The sequence below is a fragment of the Falco biarmicus genome, chromosome 3 (assembly GCF_023638135.1).
Source record: "Falco biarmicus isolate bFalBia1 chromosome 3, bFalBia1.pri, whole genome shotgun sequence".
In the NCBI taxonomy this organism is placed as follows: domain Eukaryota; kingdom Metazoa; phylum Chordata; class Aves; order Falconiformes; family Falconidae; genus Falco; species Falco biarmicus.
In genome coordinates this window covers 15330093-15357977 of record NC_079290.1, presented here as the reverse complement: position 1 = coordinate 15357977, position 27885 = coordinate 15330093, and the positions used below count along the sequence as shown (strand labels likewise).

Below are 27885 nucleotides of genomic sequence, written 5' to 3'. Positions count from 1 at the left end.
AGAAGAATATAACATAAACTAATATTCTCCAGACTGTGGGGTATGTCCCTTCTTGAGGGGAAAATTTGTTCAGAGAGAACATGACAAAGCAGAGGGATGATAGGTGTGATGAAAGAGAAAGGCAAAACAATAATGAAAATGCCAGTTTTGATGCTAGCGAGATCAGATGCTGTGGAAGAAATGTAGCTGTAGATGAAACATCTGAAAAAAATGAAGGAACCCCTCCCCAGCCTTGACAGGAGGCAACATCATTTCTAACTTACAACTTCTGTAGTGATGACCATGAAGAATACCCTCTCTGAGCAGTCTTAGTCATTAGTTAGCAAACAACCTTCAGCTACAAGGGAAACACATTGTAGATAAATACCTTCATTTGTCCAGATGGCAGCCCCAGCTGAGGTGAACTGTACATTTGCTTAAGAAGGCAAAACACGTGCTGCTAATTTAGGTTCTGCCGGAGTGAAGGTGTGTGACCTCCACTCCGAGGTGGCAGCTTTCTCCTGGGCTCCTGCCTACATAACATGCTAACATGGAAGATGAGAGAGCCGAGACTCTACTAATCTTTGATGCCCCTGTTCTACAAACTTTTACTAAATCAAGGGCTGCCTTCATGAAGGAGAGAAAAAAAACTGACACAAGGCAGTGATAGCTGATAGAGAGCAGGCAGTGAGCTATCACACAGTGAGCTCATCCTTTATTCTGGTGAAAAGCAGAGCTCAGACTTTCTGTTTCCCCATACAGGGTGGTACTAATTTTAGCACAACTGCACTGTCTTGACTTTCTTCCACCCTTCCCACCTGGGAATTCTGCTATCCTCCACTCCTCTTCTGATATCTAGACACTGGATGTCGTGCTTGTGATAGCATGAAGAAAACCAGTTCCTCAGGAGGTCCTTTATACTCCTGCAAACCCAGGTTTTCACAGGAATGCCCAGGCCTAAGGTAGCTCCACTCTCAAGCAAATGTCCTGTGGCATCTTAAGACAGCATGTTTGGGAAAAGCTGCTGATTGATACTCCAGGAACCAGAAATAATTTTGGTGTTTTGTGTCCTTCAGCCTCTTATAACAGAAGGCACTTAGGATAGGTGTTGCCTTATTCCTTTGCTATTAAGATACATTGCTCAATACAACCATATAATAAAACCACCCTTTGAATAAATCGGATCTGTCTTTCAGGGAGCCATCTGATTAAAGTATTCAATGAGTTCCTGTGAAGATATTTCACAATAGCACAAAATCTTTCCACTATAAGAGAAATATATCCTTGTAGGAAGACAAATAGGAATACAATTTCAAAAAGAAAAGAAGATAAAAGAAAGAAGGCAAACAGAAATCCTGGTTATTATTGAACTGTTTATGACATCTGAGATAAAAGAACATAAAAAGAATGGTAAAAAAATCATTTCTTCATACACATATGGCTAAAGTGGAGAATGTACTTTTTTCTCAAAAGGAAAAACTTATATTCCTAGTTCACATTCACTTAAGAAGGTGTCAAGCAATGGCTCTGGAATGTTTATTTAAAATAAAACATAGTTCACTTGGCAAATGTTCACTAAGCCAAGAAAAATGTGTCCACAACATTTGATATCTTAACCTTCATGCTACATATTAAGGTAAGTTAAACATTCTTGGCTGCACATAAGATTTGGCAATGACCCATAAAAAAGAGGTTAATTAGGATGGCTCTGTGGCACTCCTCCTCTATTAACACTGTAGCATGGAAAGAGCTCTTGTTAGGATCACAACTGAAAGTGCATACACAGCTCATTCATGTATGTCATGCTATGGAGGAACACCACAAGAAAAATAACATACAAGTGTGCATGTGTGTGAGTGTGTGTGTGCCTATAAATATTTTTATGAGGCGTTCCAGCCACCAGTCAATTCCCTGGTACTGACACATTCAAAGGACATAAAACTCTTCCCTCCACAGGCATCAGCTGTCCTTTGCTGTTCCAAGCTGCTCTTACACCACATCAGACTGACAAGGTGGTGGGGTTGCTGAACCAGGCCCCTTCCACAAAGTGAGCACTGAAAGGTGGGCTCTAATGTGGATCACGACCACCCTTTCTTTTCCTACAGTTGATGCTAATGTTCTGTGGACCAAGATATGTCCCTCTTCACAGGCCTTTCACATCACTTTGCTTCAATCCAGCAGTTACAAAAGATTTTCAGTTATCCAGGAATGAGTGTCAGATCACCATCCCCCTTATATAAAAATCCTTGCATATAACTCCCCTTTAAAGTAGTTAAATATTATTATTCCCATTTCACAGATTTAGATGCTGTGGCACAAGAACAGCGCAAATCTGTGCAAAAGAGCAATAGCAAATTACAGAAAAGAAAATTACAATTTTTTTATAGTCTTCCATACCTTACTATTTGCATGAATAAAGAGTCCTCACATTTCTAGTCAGTCTTTCCTGGAAGGCATTTTCAGAGAGCGAGGGAAAGACATGAGAAAAAAATATCTTGTTTTCAGAGAAAGGTCTAATAAAGAAGTGTCATGTACTTAAGGGTGAGGGAAATTACATTATCCAGCTTTGTTGAAAGCTTGCTAGTTGAGCAATTGGTTAAGTGCAGACAATTCAAAGGTGAGCAGCAGTAGTGGTAAGTGGTTTGAAAAGGAACAGAGATATATTTGTTCAAAAGAAAAGACCTAGAAGAAAGGCACAGCAACAAAGGGATGTTAAAAAAAGAGATGGTGATCAGTGATCTATTCCCCTATTAACCATTCATGACATGAATCAGCCCTAGTCTTTAAGGGGGAGTAGTCAGAGTTTAGAGTAAATAAATGAAAAGAGAACCTATAACCCAAAGAATAGCCAAGCAAAAGAAAACATTAGTAGAAATCACTAAATGTAATGACATGGTGGTAGAATTCAGGTCTGGAATCAGACACCTGAATGTTGGTGACTACAGTATAAGTATGCCCAAGCTTCCATTTTATCCAGCAAATCGGAAGATATACTCAACAGATCAGATGTAAATGACTACTTTGGTGTCACTACAGATCTCTCCAGGCTCCGTTGTCTGTATTGACTAGGTCTCAGCTGACTGTATTGGGAGCTCAGAGGTGTAAAGAGCATGTAGTCACCTATTTTAGGAGGTGTCTAAATATGGACCTGACTCCTACCCAATCTACTCCTTCAAGAAAATTTAAGAACAATGAAATAAATCCTGAAGTGATAAAGGAAATTAACTTAATGGGTAATCTATGTCTGTTTAAAGTTCCAAGACTGTAACGTTGATACTCTCTATAATGCCCACTTCTTGATTTATGCATCTGCAATAGTCATTCTTTGTTGAAAAACTTTTCTGTGCTCTGCACGCACTGATCCCTTGTGTCCCTCATACTGAAATCAGGGGGTATCAACAGTGCTTATAACTGTACAATTGTAGCTAGGCACATTCATGGAAGAGTGGGACATGTCCCTGACGAGTAAATAAAAATCTTTGGAGAAGTTTTTTAGAAGAGTCAATTAACCAGGGCACAAGGTCTCAGTCTTGTGAATAAAAATTGAACTGGAGACCTTTCCACTGGGGCTGATCAAAGAGAACAAAATACCAACAAGCAGAAAACATCAACAAGCAACCTGAGACCTGCAGGAGGTTGCCAAGAAGAAGGTCAAACTCCCTAAGGTTTCCTTGCAGGTCATGTGAGGGCATCATCCCTGAAGGGTCTGCTGTCTGCATAAACTCCCTGCACCAACTCCCCTTACATGGCACAGGGCAAATGGTGAAATGCTGCCCTATACTACCCTGCAATTTTCCTTGGTTTCTCAACGTCTTTATTGGAGTGGGCTTTGCCAAGGGATGAAAAGCCCCTCTTGACCAAACAGTTCAATTTAGGTTTTGTTCTTCCTCGTCTACACATATTTTCGGATATACCTTGAGGGAGGAAGTCTTTGGATCACGGAATAAGTTGCTTATGGCTGTTCCCAAGACACTTCTGTAAAACTGTAGTGGACATACTGCAGAAATGTGTAATCAACAGAGACTCTAGAGAAACTGTGCCACACTTTTCATCTTGATTTTTAAGAATCATTTTGCCAGAATCATCAAGCTTGGCTTTAACAACATTTACAAATAATATCATAGAGACTTTACTGTCTTAAGCATTGAACTTAATTGCATGAGAAAAGGGCTGTTAAAAGCAGTGGGTTTAGCCTTTCTGGAGTACATGAGCCTTTGTTATGCTTAAGGGAAGTAGATAAAGATGGCATTGTTTTCTATGGAAAAAATGACAATGTTCAGAATAGATGTAATTATTGTAGATGCCACTCTAGAAAATGAGAAATAGCACCCCTCATTATGATGAAGATCTCTAAGGAGAAATGCCTTCATTCTTACTTCAGTTCACAATGGACAGTCTATTTGCAGCTGTTCTTTCTTATGCATTATCGAGACTATGGCAAGTAATTTAAAAATATAGAAGGAACTGAAATGTCTAATATGTTCAAACTTGAGGCATTATGAGGTTGCCTTTTAGCTTTTACTACTTACTGCTGCAAAATATAATATGAGCTATATCAACTTTTTTTAATTTGAATTCAAGCAGTTACCATTCCTACTTACCCCATCCTTGGGTCCATATTCCATTTAGGCATCTGGTGTTCTCAAAGAGAAACAAGGCCAGATTACACACGAGGTTTTGGAGCCTCCCTTTGTTTAGCTATTGGCTATAAAACATAGCTAGAGTCTCATCCAAAATTATAGATAAACCAGTGTTTAGGAGAGTCATGACATTATAATGGTGTCTAATTAGTTGTTGACTAAGAAGTGTTATAAAGTTTGTGGCAATGTAAAAAGGAAAAAAAACTTTTTCCACACACATCTTGCAGGAAGGACATTTTATCCGATTGCTTTCTAAATACTATTGTCCAAAACAACATGAAACCATATATGTAGCACATGCATCTGTGCACATGTAGGACTGCAAGATACTGATGTTCCTTTACTGTGGTCGGAAAATAAAGTGTTTGAAGACTTAAGTACCTGAAGCCGCATTACAAAATCTTGGCACAGCTTGATGATTAACAGTCTATTGCCAGGTATCAAAGGAGATGCCTTTCTCACAAGCCAGTTGGCTATCACAATCTTAATGCCTTCTTGCCCTGTGCTCCCTGAGCTGTAGAAGGCTTATTCCAGGGCTGCCAGTTTGCATTTTCATGCTTTCCCAGTATCATGTTGGCTTCATAAACACTTAGCTCATCCTGTAGCATGCTGGGAAGTGGTGGAACCACCCTGCCTGTTTTGGCATGGCACCTGTTAACTGCTGCTGCGTTTATCTTTTAGGTGAAAAATTGTATTCTTCCATAAAATACTTACAAAGTTATTAATAAAATTATTTTTTTTAAGTAACATGATTAATCATGAAACCAAGTGCAGCTGATGCTCACACTGTATGGCATGGGTGCAATGAATCAGCTCACATGAGCACCAGTAACTTGTATGGGAGTGGGTGGGAACGTGTGTCTGGGCATAAGAGCTGCAGGGAACAAGTCTGTTCCTTGACTGCACTGGCCCGCTGCTAAATCTGCCAGGCTACATCAGGAAACAATCTCTTGACGCTGCTTTGTCATTTGAGCTATCTTTTAGCTTAGGTCATAGGAACTACACATCCCAAATTCAGTGCCTTTGTCTATACTGAGTACAAGCAATGGTTAATAATTCCAGATCCTCTGGAGTCTAACAGGATTTTTTATCTCCTGAATGAAAAGCACATTAAAATTACGTTCCATTGTGAAACCCAACCATGTAGCAAAGACATGCAGTGAAAGCAGAAGTTACAAAAAAAATTTTATTACCTTCCCATTTTAGAATCAAATAATCAGAAAATCATTTAGGTTGGAAACGACCTTTGAGATCACCAAGTCCAACTGTTAACCCAGGACTGCCAAGGCCATCAATAATTCATGCCCCTAAGTACCATATCTATGTGTTTTTTAAACACCTCCAGGGATGGTGATTCCACCACCTCCCTGGGCAGCCTGTTCTAATGCTTGATGACCATTGCTGTGAAGAAATTTCTCCTAATATCCAATCTAAACCTCCCCTGGCATAACTTTTTATCTGGGAGAAGAGACCAACCCCCACCTGCTTACAGCCTCCTGTCAGGTAGTTGCAGAGAGTGGTAAGGTCCCCCCATCTTGTTGACATGAACATTTAAGCTTGCAAGTGACACTGTCCAGCCCCACAGTAATCCATTATATGTGTCTAATACATGGAAAAGCAAATTCTGTAGTTTTGAAATTTTGTTTCTTCCAAATCTCATGATGATTTTTTTTAATTTATTCTTTATTAAAAAATTGTAGAGAAGAAAAATATCCGTTTATATGGAAATATGACACGTATCTCAACAAAAAGCTTTGTAATGTCTTCTAGTACATTGGCTTCCATAAATGTCAGTCAGTTTGGACAGGAAGGACAGATATACCTATTGGAGACTGATTCCATAATGACATAATTTTAAGCTACTCCTTATTTTGCCAGAATAGAAAATGAGCACAAAGCAGCTCCAACAATTCAATTTTGTTCTAAAATATCAGAACGACCATATCTGTCTGTAATGTCTGTGATGCTATGCCCTGGTACACTTTCACTTCTTTAGGACTGCTTTGACTCATCTGCGGTTGGATCTTCAGGTAACTGCTCCACACTGTTTCTGCTTTCTGCTCATTTAGATGTTTCTTTTTCCATTTTGTTAATTTTTTTCTGCTTCAGAAATTACCAGGCAACTTCAGCAAAATACACATTTCTCAGCAGTACTGGTTATTGCAGTTAATCACATGGAAAATTTCAAAAGCAAGCTCACGTGCCATTTGTTTTTTAGCTTTATATAACTAAATCACTGCAGATCAACAAGATGGAAAAGAGCTAGGAAGTCGTCTGTCTTGGTCAAAACAAGGAATACACCTTGTCAGAGACTGACAAGACTGCAGTACTAAACAGCACAAGATGGATAAAACTTCCCCTGGGAAGTTTCTATAAGTGGGAGTAATGATCACTTTCTGATAATTAATTCCCTTTTAATAGGCTGGTAGGTAGGTACTTAAAGACCTTAAGCCTAGTCATAAATATTAATCCAAATTTTATATCTTAATTTAAATTATCTCAGCAATGGCATCAGTGACTTGACAATGGCCAGCTTAGAATTTGTACTGCCATCATGATCAGATGGTTTAAAACCATTATCTGGACCACAGAGTCTCTCTATTACTTGTGAAGCTTGTAAGGACATTTTTAGAGTCCTCCTACAGGCAGTTCAGAGTACTAAGGAAAGTTAGTATAAACTTTCCTTAGTACCCTAAAAGTTCTGATCCTCAACAAGAAAGAAAAATCAGCTTCAAATGAATAAGTACATTCAGAGCTCAGGAAAGGTACTAGCGTGACGAATTGAGAACCTGGAGTTCTTTATTTAAACAGAGATGACTGTACTGCAGACCAGCTGGCAGAAGTGTCTCATCACTGTAGGGGGCTGAAACTGTTTCGTTCCCCTTAGTCATTTCACCTTTGTCTGCCTCCCTCAGTCAGCAAGCGTTGCTAGTCAGTGGCAGCTGTGATAATGCCTCTTTTTCTTTTCTTTTCTTTTTTTTTTTTTTTTTTTATTCTTTATTAGACACCTTTCTCTTTAGCAAGGAGCTGAGAACGCAGGAGGCACAGGCCACCAAAACCTGATCGATGAGCTATCAGTCCCATTCACTATCAACCAGCACAGAATCTGAACAGCCTGGTTTAGAGATCAAAAAACCCACAACACAGATTTTCTGCAAGTAGTTTGATCACTAATGAATCCAAAAGCCATCTACTAGAGAGGGGAAGAAGAGGTTTCCTTCTCACCAATTTCTTCCAAGGAGAGCTCCCATGCCTGAAGTCCTGACACTCTTTGGGATTGTTTTTCCCCTGTATAAATTGCAGTTCAGGGCCTGATTCCCATCTCTGTAGCACTGGCTGTAAATCTCATTATTCTATTCAAGTCCATGTGACTACTCCAGATTTGCAAGGAATGGGAGAGAAAGCGGAGGATTACTTTTATCTTGGTTTTACCTTAGATTTCTACTTGAAAACAAACTGTGGGGGTTATGCTGCAATGATAAGAAACAAACATCCACAAACCTGAAGGAATAACATCTAAAATCTGACAACTAAAATGTTGTGTTTTCTACTGCAAGTGGGTTAAGCAGATGGGGTGTTTTGAGACAAGAAGATACAGAAAATTCCTGTGCTGGTCCTGTGATGTGCTTCCTGGTACTTACAAAATCATAAGTGCACGTAAATATTGCTTCCTCCCCACCCCACGTAAGGAGGAAAAGTCTGTTAATGGACTTAGGAGACCTGCTACTTTCTACTACTAAAACCTACTACTAGAGAGGCCACCTACTGAATCACAATTCGGGTATGGATCATGAAGAGCAATGTAAAGCTTGCATGTTCCCTCACTTCTTTGATTAAGCAGTATGTTATACTTTGTGTTTGGTCCTCTAAGTACCGAAGGAGCAACGCTGTGAACAAATTTCCATTGGGATCACTGTTCTTTAAAGAAAGGTACCAAGATGAAATAAAGTCTGGATAACTCTGAAACCTTTCTGAGCATCTCACATTTCACAGGTTGTTTCCTATTAAAAAAGGAAAAAAAAAAAAAGGAAAAAAAAAGCTGACTAAAATGCGATATCTAACCAGAGGTTCACACAGAATTTTTAATTGTGAAGTTATTGTTTGCCCTTTAAAAATAAAGCCTCAATTATTGTGATCATAATTTTTAATGTATGAAGCATTTAAAACTACTTTTAAAATGAAAAAAGAAAGTCATGTGAACTCTAAAATTCAGATTATTCTTTTTTTAAACCAAATCTGCACTTTATCCTCATACCAATTCAGAGAGATTTTCATATTCCTAGCACCAATATATATATCTATAAAAAAATTACTTTATAGTATTTAACCCTCTTAAAGTGTCCTTTCCAATCCCAGTACAATCTGCTTTTACTTTAGAGGTTGCAAAGTACTGAATAGTTGATTAAAATCTAGATCTGTAAAATTTTGATGAAATCTACACAACATTTAAGCTTTTTTTATTATTTATTATTTAAAAAAAAGAGTTAATCGATCTGCAGAGAGCTTAAAGTTGTGGAAAATAGAGATTGTTACAGAGGCAAGTGTGAAAAAAATCCTCTGGAAGTAGAGGTAGACAGGAAACAAATGGTCAAAAAATAGTTTTCTAATGGAAAAAGAGATTAAGAGAGGATTACAGTTTTCCCACAGATAACAGACAGGAGAAAATAAATATGCCAACAATAGAGTGAAGACTAAGGGGTGTCTTATTCTAGAGCCCTGAGACCCCCACTGGAAAAAAAGAATGTGTGTTCATACCCAGAAAACAAAACAATTCTCTTCTCACCTGCACAAATGGTTCTTTAGGGTGGTTGAGCTCAAATTCTCTGTGGAAATTGAATGAAATAATATCCAAATTGTTTTAACTTTCAAAATGAGCTTCAATTGAATTGAATCTCCTATGGGTGATTCTCCTATGGAGTGGAGTGGAGGAGTGGAATCTCCTATGAGAAAGAGGTTAGCTGAAAAGTAGGTGTCCAGTAAGCGAGCGCGAGGACTTGCAGGGAGGAATTGTCTGCTAGGATGTTCTTAGACAGGACTCTTCTCATCAGACCATTTAATGAAGAAAACCAAACCAAACTTGTAATTATGCCTGGAGATACCTGCCTTCGTATCACCTTGATGGGAAGCATCCCCAGAAGCCCAGTAGACTGGGTACGATGCCAGCCTGGACCTTCTCGCCTGAGTACTCTTTGCAAGACTAGAGGCAGGCAGTGGCTGTTCCCCACCAACTCTCAATTGCTCCTTCTTCTACCTTTCACCTCTTTTTCCTTTGCCGGTGTGCTAGACACCCAAGAAAATATTCTTAAGACTTAGGGAAGACACAGAGAAGGAGTTTTATTTCCATGTAAGAGAACCTTCCCTTGGTGGAATTTGAAACGATGCCTGCAGAGAAAGGGGTCTGCCTGCTAAAGGGTTAATGCATTGTAGCTTTAGTACCTTTTAGCACTAGGTAACCCCAATGGAATTGCACAAATGTAGTGCTAAAGTAGAAGAATCTCTATTTGACTTCTCAGAGCTTAAAACCCAGAGGTTTCCTTTCTGAGTTGAGTGTAGTCCCTCCCAAGGGCTTAGCGCAGCAGTGGCAGTGCAGCTTTGCTGGTGAGCTCTGTGCACCAGGTAGGGAGTTTTCTTTTCATGAGCAATGCAGCACCCGCTACAGTGAGAACAAGTACAAACACCTTGCCAGGGGATGAATATAAGCATCACACAGACCTGGACTGATTTCACTTATCAACTCAAACAACTACAGAGAAGACTTCTTTCACAAGATACCATCAGATGCTCTAAATCTACCAGAAATAACGTAAATAAAATGTTTCAGAGAGAAATAAAATGTTTCAGAGAGACTTTATCTAATTCTTTAAAAAAAAAAACAACAAAAACCCCAAAAAACCCTAGTCCAATCCACAGGTTATTAGTGTTAGTATCATACTGTGTAACAAAGTTGCTTAGCTTGAAAGCAGCCTCCCACCCATATTTCCCTATTGCTTAATTCAGACTTCATCAGTCTCAGTGGTCTAGAGAGGTCTTGGATGGAGAGCAGAAGTGTGGCCATGACATAGAAATTTCTTAATTATGAGTAAAATTACTTTTCTATGAATAGCCGTACTGTAATGTGATCTTATTACAAGATAAGAAGTAAGCACTGGACTGTTTTTTAAAGTCATTTAGCTACTTAAATTCTGTGATGTTCCCTTCCTAGACATTTTAAGGATCCATTTCCAGCTTCAGTCATAAGAAATTTTGTAAGTCAAATATTAACCTCCTTGCATAATTGTTTTCAGCTATGTATATCTTGCAATATGTATGTGTGGTAGAGGAAAAGGCAGAGCAACAAAGTTACCTGAGAGACTCTACAGTTATAAATGGTAGTATTTGAGCATTTAAAATGTTAGACAAATTTCAAGCAAATATGAATTACTGGAGAAAGAGGAGGTAAGGACACCAGAAATACATTGTAAATTCAGTTCTTCATAAAGTCATCATTTCAATGTGTCTGGATTTAATATGTCATTCCTGTAAAACTTGGGGATTTTGTATGATGATCAATAGAAATGAAAATTAAATTTAATGCAGGTTCCTACTCTTCATTAAGGCAATTTCACATCATTTTTGCAATGAAGGAAATTACATACTAATTGTTTTTGAAAGTTTTGCAGTAGCTAATTAAAGAAGTAAGTTATACTTTCTATTTTCATTGCCCAGATATGACAAAAGGAGGATCACCTGTTGTGTCCTTAGAACAAAATCAAGGTAAAAAGGAAGACAGTGTTTTTGAAGTGGTTATTAACAAAGTACAGCACTGTATGTTAACTTTTTTGAAACTCCCATATGTCAAATCAAAATATTGATCCAAAATTTCAAACAAGCAGTGGAAAGTGATGATATCATTGGAATGAAAGGGACTTAAATGTGAGAATCTCATATTTGTTTTTTATTCATATTTACAGGGTGTTGAAAACAAAACTGCAGGGCATTTTATGGCTACAGTTTTTGGTTGGTTAACTGTGTATCTTAAAGACAAGCAGCTAACTACAATTCATTAGAAAATATTTTAATAATATTTTCATATCTATTTATATTCTGAATAATATATTCATATAGATGAAAATATATTAATTAGAAAAATATAAATTAATTATTTGATCAATAACTGGTAAACTGAGACTCTTTTTATGACACATTATTTTGTGTGTGCTACCTTCTCTAGCTTGCTTCTCCAGAATGTCTACCTTTCTATACTGTTTTCCTGGTAGTCACCAGCAGTGAAGTCTCATTTAACTAAGCCAAGCTCTGAAATGTCTTAGCTCTTCACCAAAATTCTAATTTTGTAGTGAAAACTGGGAAAGAAATAGACACAGATGTTCCCCCAGTTTCACAGAGTGCTGGGATTTCTAAATGGTGACACACATATAATACCATACAGTTAAGTGCACAAGCATCATTAGCAATGACTGCTGGAGTAATTCTCCTTTGTATCCACAGTACTGTTCATTTTATTAATAGAGTAATTAGAGTTAGAAAATTCATTGTAATTGAAAATGCTAATATGTACTTGTTAACAACCCCAGGTGCTTACAAATAATAAAAAAATAATTAAAAACTCAGATACGTGGTGAATTAGTCCCTTTTGAAAATACAACTCAAACTGTCTGAAATACTTCTGAAAATTTTACTCAAAAGTCTTGTTGAGAGTAAACGGTGGTGGGGGAGGGAGGATCAAAAAGCTGTAGGAGACTAAATGTACAGAGTTTTCGAAACATGGAAACTGGAAATTAAGTCATTTAATAGCTTTGAAAAACTTTGCCCAGGCTCCTTAAAGTCTTTTCCATCATAAAGGTCTGCACTTCACCCTCTTCCTTCCTGAGCGGTAAGTGAATGAATTGCAATTACCGTAAAAGCTGAACTTATACCTGAGGATATTTTCTGTGGACAATGAACCAACGGAGTTAATACAGATTTACGGAGACAATGCATGGCACGCAGGCATGTCTGCACAGCAAAACGGCTTTGACTGTCAAATCAGAAAACCTCACTGCAATACTGAAACAGAGCAAGGAGTCCTTAAACTCTGAAAACCTCACAAAAGGAAGAGAGCACTGAAAAATAACATTTGGCAAACAAACTATCTCACCTAACTGTCCAAATTTCAGCTCAGAGTAGCACAACCAACAACAAAAACAATGTTTTTCACCTCTGGTGGGATTTTGGTGGTTTCACTTTGTATTTTCATCACACTTAACAGAAAAGTATGATGGCAAATGAACAAATGAAACTGCTTTCACTGAAAAAAATTCAGCTTGTCTATATGAAATTTATCAGAATGTACAGAACAATCTCTTGCTTGTCACTACAAGACAGAAGCTGATACAATAAAAACTTTGTATTTGTATTCCAGAAAATCTGCAAATATTAAGGGATTCCTAAAAATCTCTGAAATGCAAAGAGATTCCTACTTATCAGTATTATTGTTCCCTTGCACAGCTCCACATCTGATGGCACCTCTTGTTTGTCTCTAAAACATAGATTATAAAATGTTTGGCTTGCAATTGGGTGACTTCCCATGACTGGCTTTTTTAGGCATTACACAATACTGAATAATGACAGCAATAGCATTTAGAGTTATTAGAATGACAGATGATTGGAGATGACAAATCTAAAGGATACCAGGAATTTGGAAGGGCCATTTTGAGAGTACAGAAACTTGCTTTCTTAGTTTTAACAATACATGGTAATGAACTGAAGTATATCTGAAGCATTTATATAACCTTTAAAATTACAAAAAATTGGATTCTTATTCTGCAATTACTTATTGAAGAACATACCACCCCATGGTTTTAACTCATGTTTTTTCTTACTTTAATTTTACTGGTCTTCTGATTTAAACAAAGGACAAAACCAGACCCTATGGGACCTATCCGGCAAGCTGTCATACCTCCTATGCTGCATCACATGTATGACCTGTCAATACAATTACCCATTGTAATTAATTATTATTTTCAGTTTAAGAAGTAGAAGCTGTGTGGGGTGGAAACAAAACTTGAGAGAGATTTTAATTACATCACCCATTTATATAAAAAGTAGCAGTACCATCACTGAAAGCCACAAAAAGCTTGACCCTGCTGTAAGAAACCTTAAGTTTAGACAGCTTATGAGAAGTGGAGGAGAAACAAATCAGAATGGAACAGAATTTGGAATTTCTGAAAGTATTGCTTGGGAGAATTACACAAATAAGTATTCCTCTATGTTCTCTTCACATATGTAGCTCCTTAGCCATATTTTTAGAACTTTTCAGAAGCCACATCACAATATTGGTCTGCACACACTTCCCTACCCCCCCCGCCCTTCATAAACCAGAACTATTTTCTAGAAAGTCACAGAGTGAAGTTATTAAACTTCATCATGATTTAATCCTTACTTTTTAAAATGTGATATGCATTAACAGGTAATATGATTTTTACATTCATGTCAACTACAGATCTCCTGTATCATGAAATACATGACTTCAAGACAGAAAAATGTTAGCAGTCCCTGAATTACTGCCTGTGGATACTGATCAAGTGAACATGAACAAGCTGCTCAGGAAAAGCAGTCACCTAAAATGTGACATTGCCAGTCTTCTTAAAGAAGGTATGTTTAGAAACTGCTTAAATAAGCCACTACTTCAGAAGCAAAGGGAAAGAATAAAAGACTGAGGGAAACAGGCTCTCCATTCCTCAAGACATTCTAGTATTGGAATATTTTGTCATTGTCCCAAATATAAACAAAAAGCTGAAATGTATGTTACATGTATTTAGAGAGAGAGAGAGAGAGTTGTGGTAATAACACAGTTTCAGAGTTCCAACAAATTAAATCAGATGTATTTCAAAATGTTTTGTTCCTAAATTTTGGGTTAGTTTATCATTGAATTGAGATCTTTCATTTGGTGTCTTGATGTCTGTATTTTTATGTGGCCTGAATTTTCCTTTTCCTTGGCCTGAATACCTTTTCTCTTATGCATTTCCAGTCATACGATGCCTATGACACACTACACTGGTTATAGGGGAGTCTCAGCCGCAGTGAGGTAACTCTCCAGGAAGCTCTGCCTTCAGGGGACAGCACAGCTCTGAAGCCTTGCAAGGCACTGGGCCAAGACAAAATGTGCAGTTCAACATTGACTGATTAAAAACAAATATTTCAGTCCCAACTCCTACTTCCCCCCACCACCAAAAAAAAATAAATGTCTGACTTCTTAAACCCCATCCAAATGCAATCATTCCGTCTTCATTTTCTGAATAGGAGATAAAATTTCATCAACATTGAATTTCTCAAAAAAAGGAGTTGTCTGTAGAAATTTAATTTCTCATGACAGAATAAATTAATTCTAATGGACAATTCTCAGAATCATCTGGAATGGGAATCTTTTGCTAGCTTATTATAAAGATTTTTACAACAAACTCTAGAAAACAATGATCAAAGTAAAACTTACAAAATATTAGTTTATAAAAGATTGGACAAGAAGAAAAATGTAAAAAACCTCTAAACTCATAAAACCCCACCAAACATAAAAATGTGCTTCTAGACTTAAAATGAGAATAGAGCATCCTTGATAGCATCCCTCAAAGCCTCTGCAGTCAGCAATGGCTGGAGAGATGTGCTGGCATAGGTAACTCGCATTACTCAGCACAGTCATGCATTCATACTGAGTCATTAGTCAGTAGAGCCTAGAATGGGACATCTTGCTAGATCTCTGTATAAAAGTATGGCTTTCAAGAAGTAAATGAAATAAAATTGAGAAGCAATATACACATCTATGCAACAGGACAAAATGGATTGGCTAAATTCATTTGAAAATGAAATAGTGTAATGTATACTTTCTATATATATAGAGAGAGATATACACACACATACATACTGGTTGTATTTTGATCTTAATGCAAGTTTTTAAACAGTGAGTGAACCTTCTGATATTCCAGTGTGAATGCAACATATGTATAGCATGCTACATCTCATTTCTGCTCCCTTGGTACAAAACAATAAGCAGCAAACTTCTTTTTATTCAGTGCCTGTTATTTTGGATTGGGCAAGATGATCTATCTAAGAGCAGCCATGCCCGCTCAGATCAAAAGTTCACCTAACTCAGTATGCTGTTGCAGACAGTGGCCAAAAGGAGATTTATAGGGAGGACTTTAAGAACAGAGAAAGCATCTAGTGATGCTTCCCTGTAGTGGCCTTCCAGTTCCAAAAATTCACCTGTGACCCAGAGGTGACACTTTAGTATCTTCTCTGCCTAGATAGAGTTCACGTCCATGAACTTGCTTCATGTCCACTTGACTGAAACAAGTTTTAGTATCCACAACATTCTAAAGCATGAAGTTCCCCAGCTTAACTCCTCTTGTGTTAAAGAACCATTTTTAAACACCTGCCAGTTGCTGTTTCATTTGATGGCCCCTTCTTGTATGGGAAAGGGCAATGAACAGCCATTCTCTATTAATCCCATTTCCCAGCAACAATCTTTAAGATGTCATATCAGTTTGATACACACCAGTAAAATAACAGCATGCAACTCATTTAAGCTGCACAAATCAGATGGCATCACATTGGAGTCAGTGAGACTACAAAAGCCTGGCCTTGTCCAATTATCAATTGCAGTTAATACAAAAATCAGATTGTTTCTCCAATACCTGTCGCTGATTTTCTGTCTCTAGTCTCAGTCTGGCTTCGACACATCTTCTGGTCTCCAGGAAGGCTTGACGTTGTGCTCTGTCTGATAGGTAGCTAATGAAGATTCCTGCGGTGTTCATACACATAAATAACACTGCCTGAGCCGCTATCTGCAATGAACAACAAAACAGGATTTGATCAGAAATAAGAAACAAAAATACCTGTTTGGGGAAGGCCGGGGGGGGGGGGGTGGGGAGAGGGAGAGGGGGTGGGAGGAGAGAGAATGAGACTGCTCTGCAGTCATGTCGGCTGTAAAAATAACAGGAACGTTTGCATAGAAGAATCTCTTGGATCTTAATTAGAGGCATCAAACGTGTAAAATTCTCTCTGCCTTGAGGAAGAAATATACAGTGTTTGGGGGCATTAAACTCTAGTTGAACCACAAATGATGTTTCCAAGAACTGACTCACAGGGCTTTAGTCAGGAATGATTACAAACATAATTAACAATTTGTTTTTGCACTGCCTCTTCTGTAAAAACAACTTTGTGATTTGTTCCATGGCTTAGTTTGAGAAGAAAGCCAGCTTAAGGAAAACAGAGTGTCAGTTAGCTAAGAATTAATATCAGTGATAAAAGGTATTCTGTTCTTATTAACCAAATTAAATTAATTCATTTTCAGCTGATGCCAAAGCACAAGCTTGCAGAATCTGAATCCTGAACCTTTCTACAGGGGAAGCTGAAAGGAGACCCACGTTCTTGCATAGCAGGTGCTGTGTACACAGACCTTCACTAAGGCCTATGTAAGACCTGCACTCTTTTTCCTCACAGAAGATGCATCAAGGCTTTTTCCTTTGCAATATGAACATAAAAGAGCCAAATGGGAGTGGGGTCCTGGGGCAGCATAAATTTCAGTGGCTTACTGCTCTTTCATTGATACCTCTGTGCTCTGTATGTTTGTACAGCAGGGCACATCAACACCATGGCAGTGAGGATTGCTGGGGAAACGGAGTAAGACACAATATTTGCCTGCATTAGAGACCTGCAGTTTCAGCAGCTTTATGCAGCACCTCACCCCTGTTATGGGTTGAGAATTCATGTGAACCTTTCTCAGTTTCCACTTCACCTTGCCTTTTCTTAAAGTTGTGAGAGGGTCAAGAGTCCAAAGGTCGTTAATATTCCTCAAATGCAGCGTGCAGGGCCAACTCACTCTGACTGCTACCTTAGCTAGGGAACCACCGGGGCACAGTGAACCAGCTGAAAGACTGCAAACCTCAGCTCCCATCTTCCTGCCAAGGTCCAGTCACAGCCACTGTGCTGATGAGGTCCCACTGGGTGGACCTGCCTTGCAGGATCACACCTTGCTCCCAGTGGCAGACCAGCTGTGGAGTGGGAGGGGGCTACAGTACCCTGTGGCCACATCGCCTGCCCAGCAAAGCTGCCCAGGCTCTGACAGCTATGGACCATAATGCTATGGGTGATAGCTACAGGATCAAAACAGCATCAGAAAAGCCACATCAGGTCAGATCGAGCGTTTGTCATTGGGGATGCTGTCTCTGACTGCAGAAAACAGAGAGCACCCAGGCAGAAGAACAAGGATAAAACAGTAGATACAAGTACAAGAATAAAGCAAGCATTCAGTGATGTTTTGTCAAAAGTCTTGAATGCTCCAGTAATCTGTGGTTGTGGAACATTGTGGGCTAGAGGTTGCATTTTTGTAGTATTATCTGATAGTCTTCCTAAAATCGAAGTGTTTCTTGTCCTAGTAGTAGAGAGAAAACATTGATCAAAACTCCATAATCTCATTGTGATGACTCGCCTCAGATCTGCAGGTCTTGCTCCTCACATTCACGTGGGTTTCAAAGTAAGATTTGATATCAAATCAAATGCATCTGGCAGAAACTTCAGCTTTATATATTCCCGTACAGGGAATTTATTTACAATTTATATGCCATGATTAAATAAGAATGCATATCCTGGCTCCAGCTGAAGTTTTGTTTAACCTTTGCCAGTAATAGATGTCTAGGTAAAGTCTGTGAGATACAGGGCATGATTAGCATGACCCTTGCATCTTCCTGGCTTCCAGGATCCTGTGGTTTACAGCAGCTCTGAGCTGGAGGTGGCACACTCTATCTGGCTGCTTAACTTTTCCTGATACCTTGTTGAAGTTAATTGTACCTTTGGCCTCTATGGCATTCAGTGACAAAGATTTCTACAATTTAATTAGGCACTTTGTGATAAAAATGTTTCCTTTTGTTTGCTTTAATTCACAGCCTTATCATTTCTTGGAGCGCCACATCATGCTTATAAACAGTGACTAATTCCTAAATTATCTTCCTCTTACCATTCTGGATTTTACTGACTTATAGCATTACCCCTTCCTTTTATTTTTTTTAAAGGGAGGAATTTGAGGCTATTTAGTCTCACTGCATTTGTCCCTATTCCTCCTCTATGCTTACTGCTTTTTCCGTTATCTACCTCACTCTGTTTTACTGGAGACAGGTTGCCCCAGACCAGCCAGATTCCCCCAGACACCTTCTGCCTTTCCTCCAAGGTAAAATGGAGAATGCAGTAATTCAGCCCATGAGGTAACTCCTTTACTAAGAGGGGTATGACGGGCTGACATAAAACCAGGTCAGAATTAGGTTGTTCAGCAGGACAACTGAAATCAGCTGTGAGTGGCTGGAGGAGTTAATATTTCATCCCTTTTTGACTGCCTTGAAGATAATCAATGCTTACACACAAGGAAAGCTAGAGTATAGGGTGAAAAAAATAAAAGCCTTCCACAATGTCTGAAATGTGCATTTCAACAGTGAAATCAGTGGCAGGATGCTCTCGTTTGCTTGCACATTGAATTGCAAGTTCCTCATGAGCCCAGCTCAGTCACCCTTCTCTGCTAATACTCAGGACTAGTGCCACTCACTTCAGCAGATCTCCTTAGAGCAAATGCAGTAGAATTTGGCCTTCAATTAGATTTCACAAGCACATAATTTGATTTGGACAAAGGGAATTATGGAAAACATGTTACAGGTAAAACAACAGCTTACTCAGAGGCAGAATCTGCTTTTCTTACACATAGTGGTTTGATTGAAACCAATTTAAAGAGTAAAGCACTATGCCTTGCAAGGATACTAATCTGTGGCTCTTGTTAATAAAGGAGTAAAAAAGAACCGAGTCTTTCATTGCCACTTCTTCTTCCTACAGCTTACTGTGGCCAATTCCTTAAGTCTTGTAGGATTTTCTACTGCTTATCAGGGCCACAAGCCAGGGCAGACTGATTTTGTAAGACATACACAGTTTCATAGCTTCTTGACTGACTTGCAGATAATCAGTGCTCACACAGTAGGACAGATGAGGTATAACATGAAAAAAAGAAAATATTTCCACAGGATTTATAAGCTTTTCAGTCCATTTGTACCTTGCACAGCACTCAAATAAGCAACTATAGCAGAGACAGCAAGTGATCTTAAAAAGTCATGAGTGATAGTCTCGGAGTTAAATAGGGCTCTGGGGAGGTCTGCTTCTCAAATATTTAAAAAATGCAAACAAGAAGGCACCCATCACCATGCTGCTTGGGAATATCTGTGTAACAGGATCAGCACTGTCCCTGCTGAACCTGCAGTTGCACATAATCACATAACAGGATGAACAGAGCTAAAGAAACTTACTGGTCAAGATCATGCTGGTAGTCAGAAGCAGCTGTTAAAATTTTTACTCCAAAACTCTGCTTCCCATATTTTTCACAGGGGGTGATTAAGATTTCACAGAGAAATCACTTGTGAATTAAATTTACATTTATAAAGTGTCTTTTATACAGGCATCTCGGAGCCTTTTGCAAAATCAATATGAAAACTAGCCAAAACCAAAGGCAAAGAAAGGAGAGGATGCAGGTCAGATGAGAAAGCCAAGTTTAAAATTGACTTTACACATTGATTCAAATAATGTAATTTTTATCTGTTACTCATTGTATAAAAATGGCTTTGCTAAGACAGCTAAATCCAAGATAACATTTTGAGTTGATTTGGGAACCACCAGATCTCAGACAATTAAACAATTAAACAATTAAAAGGCACTGGACATAGCTGGTCAGGAAGCAGTATCAATCAAAGTAGGTACAGTATAGTAATGGAACAGAACAGGAAAAGGAAAATACATTGAAAAAATGGTAAAGCAGCTCACAAGTCTGTTGTGAAGTGGTAGGCGGATCAGCCACAGACAGCTTTCAAGACAGGATTGCGTGTAGTTCAGGAAACAGGAAATTCAGAAGGATACAGGTGAGTTACTGAGAACAGAGCTGGGCTAAGGATAACAACAATTTGTAGACATTTCTGCTATTAAGAGAACCTAATTGAGTTTGCCTTGATTTGGAGTTTATACAGAATCCTGTGAGTCTGTGAACAACTGGGAGTGAGGTAAAGAAGGGTTTGCAAATGCCAGAAGTTTCTAAAACTTCAAAAATCATAATTGAAGTGTGTTTCAATTTTGCCATGAATTTCCTTTTTGAAAACATGTGATTGTCCATCAGGGAATATAAAGCCGTAAGGCCAGCTGTAAAGTCTCCTGATTCAATGCTTTCTAAGACCTACCATTAATAGATGTTTAAGGACTGTATAGTGACTGACCAAATTTAGTGCTTCCAAAAAGCCCATAACCTGAGGAAAATGAACACTTAGGAGTGGTTGACAAACCCAACAGACTGGAAATATGTTGATTGATAGCTAGTCCTAAAAGACAGTAATTGCCGCAGACAATCTTCATCATGAATAGTTGAACCAACAGTAGCATACATTCATATGGAAAGCACAGTGGAGGTGGAAGAGAGAAAGCTGAAAACGTTTTGAAATAATTCTGAAGTCCAGGAGGACACTGAACTTGTGTGTTACTACCTCAATTGCAGAAAGAAACCCTAGTGTGTCCTGCAGAAATAAACCTATTATTAACTTCTTCAGCAGGTACATTTTTTTCTGCTGCGTAGAAACAGAGTAGTGCTGGGGCTGATAGCACTAAAACACATCTGAAAAATAAAGAAATGGTTTTCAATGTCATCTTCAGTTGGACATTCTCAAGGCACATCAGTCCTAAAAAACAGAAACTTCATTAATTACTGAAATGTTCCTGTGGGAAATTATTTAGTTCTTTTCCTATTTTGCTTTCTAGTTTTGGATTGGCTTCAACAATGGATTAGAGTAGTTTTGTCTGTTTGGGGAAAACTGGGAAAGTAAAGCTGTTGTGCTTCTTCTTTAAGAGTGTTTTTAGCATGTGCCACATAAAGAACTGGTTGCTATGGTAATTATTATTGGTTAATTAGGTTTGGAGAAGCATTTTGATTCATCATTAGTTTAACTAAAAATAGCAGCTTGCCACAAGGTTGTTTTTGTAACTAAAATGTCTGAGAAACCCCATTGCCCTCTTTCCCTGCCCCATCACTCCCTTACTGTGGTTACTTTGAGGGAAAATAACTTATGCTCTTATAAGAACTGATCACCAGGAATGAACTGAGGGTTACATGAGAAGTGTGGTATTTGAGACCAAAATGTTCTACTTTGTATAGAATAGGAACATCTGGCGGCACAGACTCTACCACTCTCTCACTGCTGAGCTGCAGCAAGCCTCTGCCTCCAGCTGAGACCATGATTTTATGAATCAAAGCTCCTGGCAAAGACACCAGTAAGTACCTGTATCTGTACTGCCTCTTGCCTACCTTGATCCCTTAGCACAGCTTCCCCTTTGTCTTGCCAGATCAGTTATTTGTGGGACCATACTGTGAACTGTATCACGGAACCTGGCCAACTTAAAAAACAAACATTTGGTGTTGGCAGTGATTTTCCTATCTGGAGCAGTCGTCTGATTGAGTTCACAGCACAGCCTCCGCAGGGAGAGGAAACACGTGAAAATTCATAGCTGTCACTGCTGCCAACTCATTAAACTGAAATCATTGCTGCCTTATTGTTAAATCACCTTGTAAGGAGTTTTTTATTCCCCAGGTTCACTCCTGACTTCTCCTGGGTCTAACTGCTAAATGCAAAAGACCACGATAGAGGGGTTTTTTTTGTTTTTGTTTCAGATTGTCAGTGCTTCTTCATCACCATTTATTGGAAAGCAACTTGTCTCAGAAAGATGCCCAAACTGCTGCCAAGACTTTCCAGAAAGCTTTTCTGTCCCTGATCCTCTATATTGTCCAATGCATAAGTACAACAGCTGTTTAACTCTTACTCACAGCTCGAGTGAGTACTAACTCTTTTATCTGATCTACATATACATAGTTCACTGAAAGACAGGAATATACAATACAGATGAGAGGACAGGGATAGAGAAAGGTATTGCTTATTCATGGCAAATTTAGTCAAGCACAGATTGCGATGGTTAAGAGCATTGTTTACCCCACCTACCCCTGATTTGATAAATGTGAAAGGAGCCATTTTTATCAGTGTCACCTCTTGATTTTGTATTTAGAACCCAGTTTGTGGTTCAGCTGTGCACAGCTCCCATGGGAACATTGGTTAATTCTTCAAAAACTCAGATCTTATTTATGCCTCTGGGAGAGCTGAGATCTTCTGAGTCTGGTCTTGCTGTTTCCAAGGCAGGTGTTAGAGGACTTCACTATGTACTTAGGGACACAGGCTGGCCTTTAATGTGTGTGAAAACTGCAGCCTGCAAAGCATGTTGGCCCTATTAAAACAGAGGGTGTATCCCAAAGAGTTACTAGATTACCCTCAATGAGAGTAACTGGTCTCAGACACGGTTGTCTCCATCCTGTTGGAGAATATCCTAACATGCCTATTGTTCCTGCACTGACAATGATTTAGAAAACAAAGACCATTTTCCCTCTGAACAATGACACGTTTGCATAAAATCAATTGTTCTAGTTCAAGACAGAATTGAGAAATATGCATCTTTAATATTCCGAACAGGAGTTTAATTTGCTGTTAGAAAAATAGCTATTTCCTTCTTGCTCGTCCTCTCATTGAATCCATCAGAAATGTAGAAAATTGAATGTCTGATTAACTTGTTCATAGGCAGCTCAACCCATACAGTTTGGTAAGTCAGCTATCACCTGTGGCAAGACTTCTGCAATGTGGTGTGGTACAAAAGATCTTTCAGGAAAATCGTATCATATCACATCAGACACATAAGGCTTGACACTTGAGTGATGCACAGAAGCAGTCAAGCAAATACATAACCCTGATAGTGCCATCAAGCCAGCCCCAAAAGGCAAATAAGTTTCAGTGCATCTCTAAATCCCCTTGAGTTTGCCTGAAAATTAGGATTCCGGAATAATCTTACTTTTAAAAAAAGAATAATTTATCTATTCTGGGACTTTGGATAACTTTTTTTTGGTGCTTTTCTTTTTATAGATGTTAAAATGACTAGACATGTCTGGAACAATGTCAGTAGAAGAGTCATAGCCTGTGCATTCAGTTGAATAAACAGAGAGGGTCTTCAATTTTTAGTAAGTGTTTTCCATTGCTACAGGGTACTCTGCTCAACTCTCCGACCCTCATCTAGGAACTGATCCTGAACTCCACAATGAAATCCGGTGATCACATCTCCTGCGCGCTGAGCAGCACAGCACGCTTGTCATCATTCTGCACACAGGATGCTATATTACAGATACCTGAAATGTTCCTATTTAGAAAGAACTAAGCTATGCTTTGATGAGAAAATACCTCTCTATTCAGTATTTTCTGTGTGCTGCTTAGGCACCTTCTTCCTCTTCTCTGAGACAGCTGCATTGCAGGGTAATTACAAGGAGAAATCTAAAGCCAAACCTTCCAGATGTCATTATTTTATTGTCCAAAAATGTCACCTCATTTGGTATGTTTAAGTAAATGTAAAAGGCTCAGACAGGAATCTATTTTCTTCTCCAAATATATGTACCCTTGAAACCATAGTATATGTACTAAGCAATTACTTTAAATTACCTGTGCTGTCTAACCAGGACCAGATCCTTTAACAACCCACAAAAAACATCAAAAAACCAAGGCACAATACAAATGCCTGCACAACTGAGAACACACTGGAAGCAGCCCATGGCAGTTAGGGTGGGTTAGGAAATGAAGCGATGGTATTCCCCTGGTCACCACTCAGAAGGGAGCTGTGTGGTTTCCTTTTCTGAACTTTGTACGAGTCTGAATATTTCAGACTCGTGAAGCTCTCAGTCTGACACTAAAATTTTGCCTACATTTCTTCAGTGCAGAAGTCGATCTCCCCTACAAGCTGCACATTTACTGTTCAAAACAAATACCAAAATAATTACATTCAATAGAAGCCACATTCCATTTAAGGCCACTAGAGAAATAAATTACTCCTAATAAAAATTACAGCATCTATACAAAGTTTTACAAGAAATAAATCTGAAAAGGGGAAGCATCCACACAACATCCTAGATATTCAGAATTAAAAATAACTCGGGGGGAGGGTGGTGGTGGTTATGAAGCAACCCTTACCAAATTCTATTTTTTCCCCTTGAATTACATATGTGGATATCTGAATTGTAAACAACTGTCTTCCAATTCAGATGTACCGGTATTTGGGGATCAGGTGATAGACATTATAAATAACTTCTCAGTGACAAAAAAATCCAGCTGATACCTAGTCTGGAAATGTCTGAGAACACCACTGAGTCTTAAGGTGATCCTGGACACCCTAAAACTAGGACCTCTAAAGTGAAAGTCACTTTTGGAAATTTTCCTCAAATTATCTCAGTAGTTCTGCCTCAGTTGATGCAAGATAGCCAAGGCAGAAGAGCTCCTAGTACTTCCCTTCACAGATTATAAAACTGATTAGGAGTAGTGGTAGGAAAAGAAAATAAAATCATCTAAGCTGCTCTGCAGCATTGGAAAGAGTTTAACTACATTTTAAGGAAAACAAAACTAAGCAGTCTGCATTTCTGTTAAGTAAGTTTGGGGTGGTGTTCTGCACAGCTGTTTTTATTGCTCTAGATAATGGCTCTTATTCGAAGCTGAAAGTCAAAACTGAGTGAGCAATAATTACGTTTGTGGGGCTGACAGCAGTTCATCTTTTCTGACACACTTCATTGCTGTTTTCATCTGATCAAATGTATGCATGTCCTAGCAATTACCTGCAGTATGGACTCTGTGTCTCTTCCCAACGGAGCTGGCAATCGTTGTGCCTTCTGTACAAGCAACCCTGCTCCGGTGCACTCTGCAGAGTTGTAACAACAGACTACACAAGAGAAGCTTTTCATTTTTCTTCCTAGCTATGTTAAGCCAGGCCATGTGTGTTTTCCTCTGAATTATCAAGCTGTGGCCACAGGTAGAATAAAGAGGCAAGATTTTGCCAATCATTTTCCCCTTTTGGTGTCACAACGGAAAAAGAAAGAAATAGCAAAACATAATGATCTTAAATTACTCTCGGACTCTTTATGAAGAAATAAAGGCAGCCTTATGAAAGCCATGCCAGCCTGGGTGAGAGTGAGACTAATATCTTTTAAAAAGTGAATTGGTTTAACTATAATACTGAAAATACTAATAATGAAAAAGACATGAGAAATATAATAGTGTTAAGTGTCCTTTTCCAAACAACCCTTGTCCTTCCAAGCCTGCTTCTACTCCAGTGGGAAGCTAGCTCTACTGATCAGCTGTTTGTGTTAATCACTTTTACCTGCTGGCAAACAAACAAATCCCCCACAGCTATTCTTGTTTTAAACTATTCACCCCAAAAAAGCCAAAACAGCACTGGAAACAAAGGCTCTTTACACTTTATTATCAGCATTTTTAACTAAAGGCTAATGGCAAGGCGAAGTTTTTCCCACAGTCGCACCTGTAAGTGGCTGTCATTTTGCACAGGTGTCGTTACAGATGGAGCTTGCCCATTGAATTTGCAGATGATTGATGTGTGAGCCGACAAGAATAGGCTTACAGTTCCCAGAACAAGCTGTAGGTTTGCTAACCCAGAAATATTATGGAAAATAGCTCCTCTTTCCAAATTTACCATTATGGCTACTCTGCTTCCATTTTAAATTATTTTTGGAAAAGTGACCTTAAAACCCCAATTAAAGCAATTTGCTATTCCCTGTTTATTTTTCCCTTCATCATCTCCTTTTTTTTGTTGACTGTGAGGATACCCTGAAAACCAAGAAAAGAGAGAACACAGCAATACCATTTTTAGAGTCCTTTACTAGCAAAACATAAAAAAAATCAACAAAAAACCTGAACACCTACTTTCTCAGCTACCCCTGATGCCAACGCTGGACTCATGGCTCCTGAAGGCCTTCCCTTACTTTGGAGAAATCTTGGGTAGCTTACAGGTAGTGGATAGCAGTCTGACTCCAGTGTACACAGAATTTCAGGCATCCTACACTGAGAACTGATACGACCTTGGGAGACTGCAGGAAACGGTAAGCCCATGAAGGTATGGGTGAACCTGCAAGAAAAAGTTTGGGATGGTTGGGGAAGGGGCAATAGGGCCCAGGAGTCTTCATCCTCCAGAGCTGAGCTGCACGCAGCTTAGGCACAGTGGAAGACATGAATCACTCAAGGTTAAAAGGGAATTTTATTAGTAACTATCTAACATTACTCAATATTCTCTTTCAGTCTGCTTTATCTCAACTTTTTTAAACTCTCAGTTAGGTACTATGCTGGAGAGAAAACAGGGAAGGGATGTGGAAGCAAGTGGAAATGTACCAGAGAAAAGCCATGAGAGGTTACACGTTCCAGACCAGCTGGATTAAAACTTTATCTCAGAGAGTTAGGCGAGGACAAACGTTTTCCTTTGTGAAACCTGTGGGTGTTGTTTTGCTATTAGTCATGGTGAATGCTTCAGTGTGGTGAGCTAGAAGAAGTCAGACTAACATCAAAAGTACAGAGAGTGCTGTGGGAAAAAGTTGATTCAGTCCTTTGGCTGGCAGAATACGCCACCAACAAATAACGAAGGATTAGGTTTCTTCTGCCCCTTTGCTAGGAGAGGAGGCATATAGCGCAGGATTCATTCTGCATTGACACTGGTGTGACCTAGGACTAATACCTTTGAAAGCAGTGGCTTATTCTGGTATAAAACAAGGATGAGATTAACATCAAACCCTGATATTTACCGTGGGCCAAATTCTCCTTGCTTGACAATACAAGCCATGTCTTTGTTTTCACTGCTTGTGTAAGCATGAGAAATGGAAACTGGACTGTTCATGGAATATTAAATAAATGATACAAGACAAAACAACTGCTGTCTCTGATGTTGAATAATGAATCCTGCTGATACCAGTGAGAGCTGCTGGAGACTATTAAATCTTGATTGACATAAACTAACAAGAGAAGGCCCCCAGATAGTTTACATCAGGATAACCGTGTATAGGTTCATACAGGGTCTGAGGCAATGCACAGACATGAATGCTGTCCACATTTTTGCAGTTCGGGTTGTTTAAAGACACCCATTCAGGGGCAAGGTCAGTCTTAACCTGCTTATACAGAAGCTCATTGGCTTCAAAGAGAAATTTTCCTGGGCAGAGCAGTGTTTGGTCTTAGTGATTATTTAGCTCACGTACCTCCTATTTAGATCAAGGTAGTAGTGGTCAGGATACATAAACATTGCTCTCTTAGTACTCAGCAGAGGAGTGCTTGCAAAGAAATTGTGTGTGGCCTTGGACATGCTGGGGTACGAACACCAAGGC

General features: G+C 38.9%; 1 protein-coding gene across 1 annotated transcript in view; it reads right to left on the bottom strand.

Annotated features, from left to right (window-relative positions):
- Positions 1-27885, bottom strand: part of ADCY8 (adenylate cyclase 8) — a 131236-nt gene that overhangs the window by 84387 nt on the left and 18964 nt on the right. Inside the window, 1 exon segment of the mRNA XM_056333347.1 lies at positions 16283-16432. Within this exon segment, the coding sequence (XP_056189322.1) occupies positions 16283-16432 (150 nt within the window).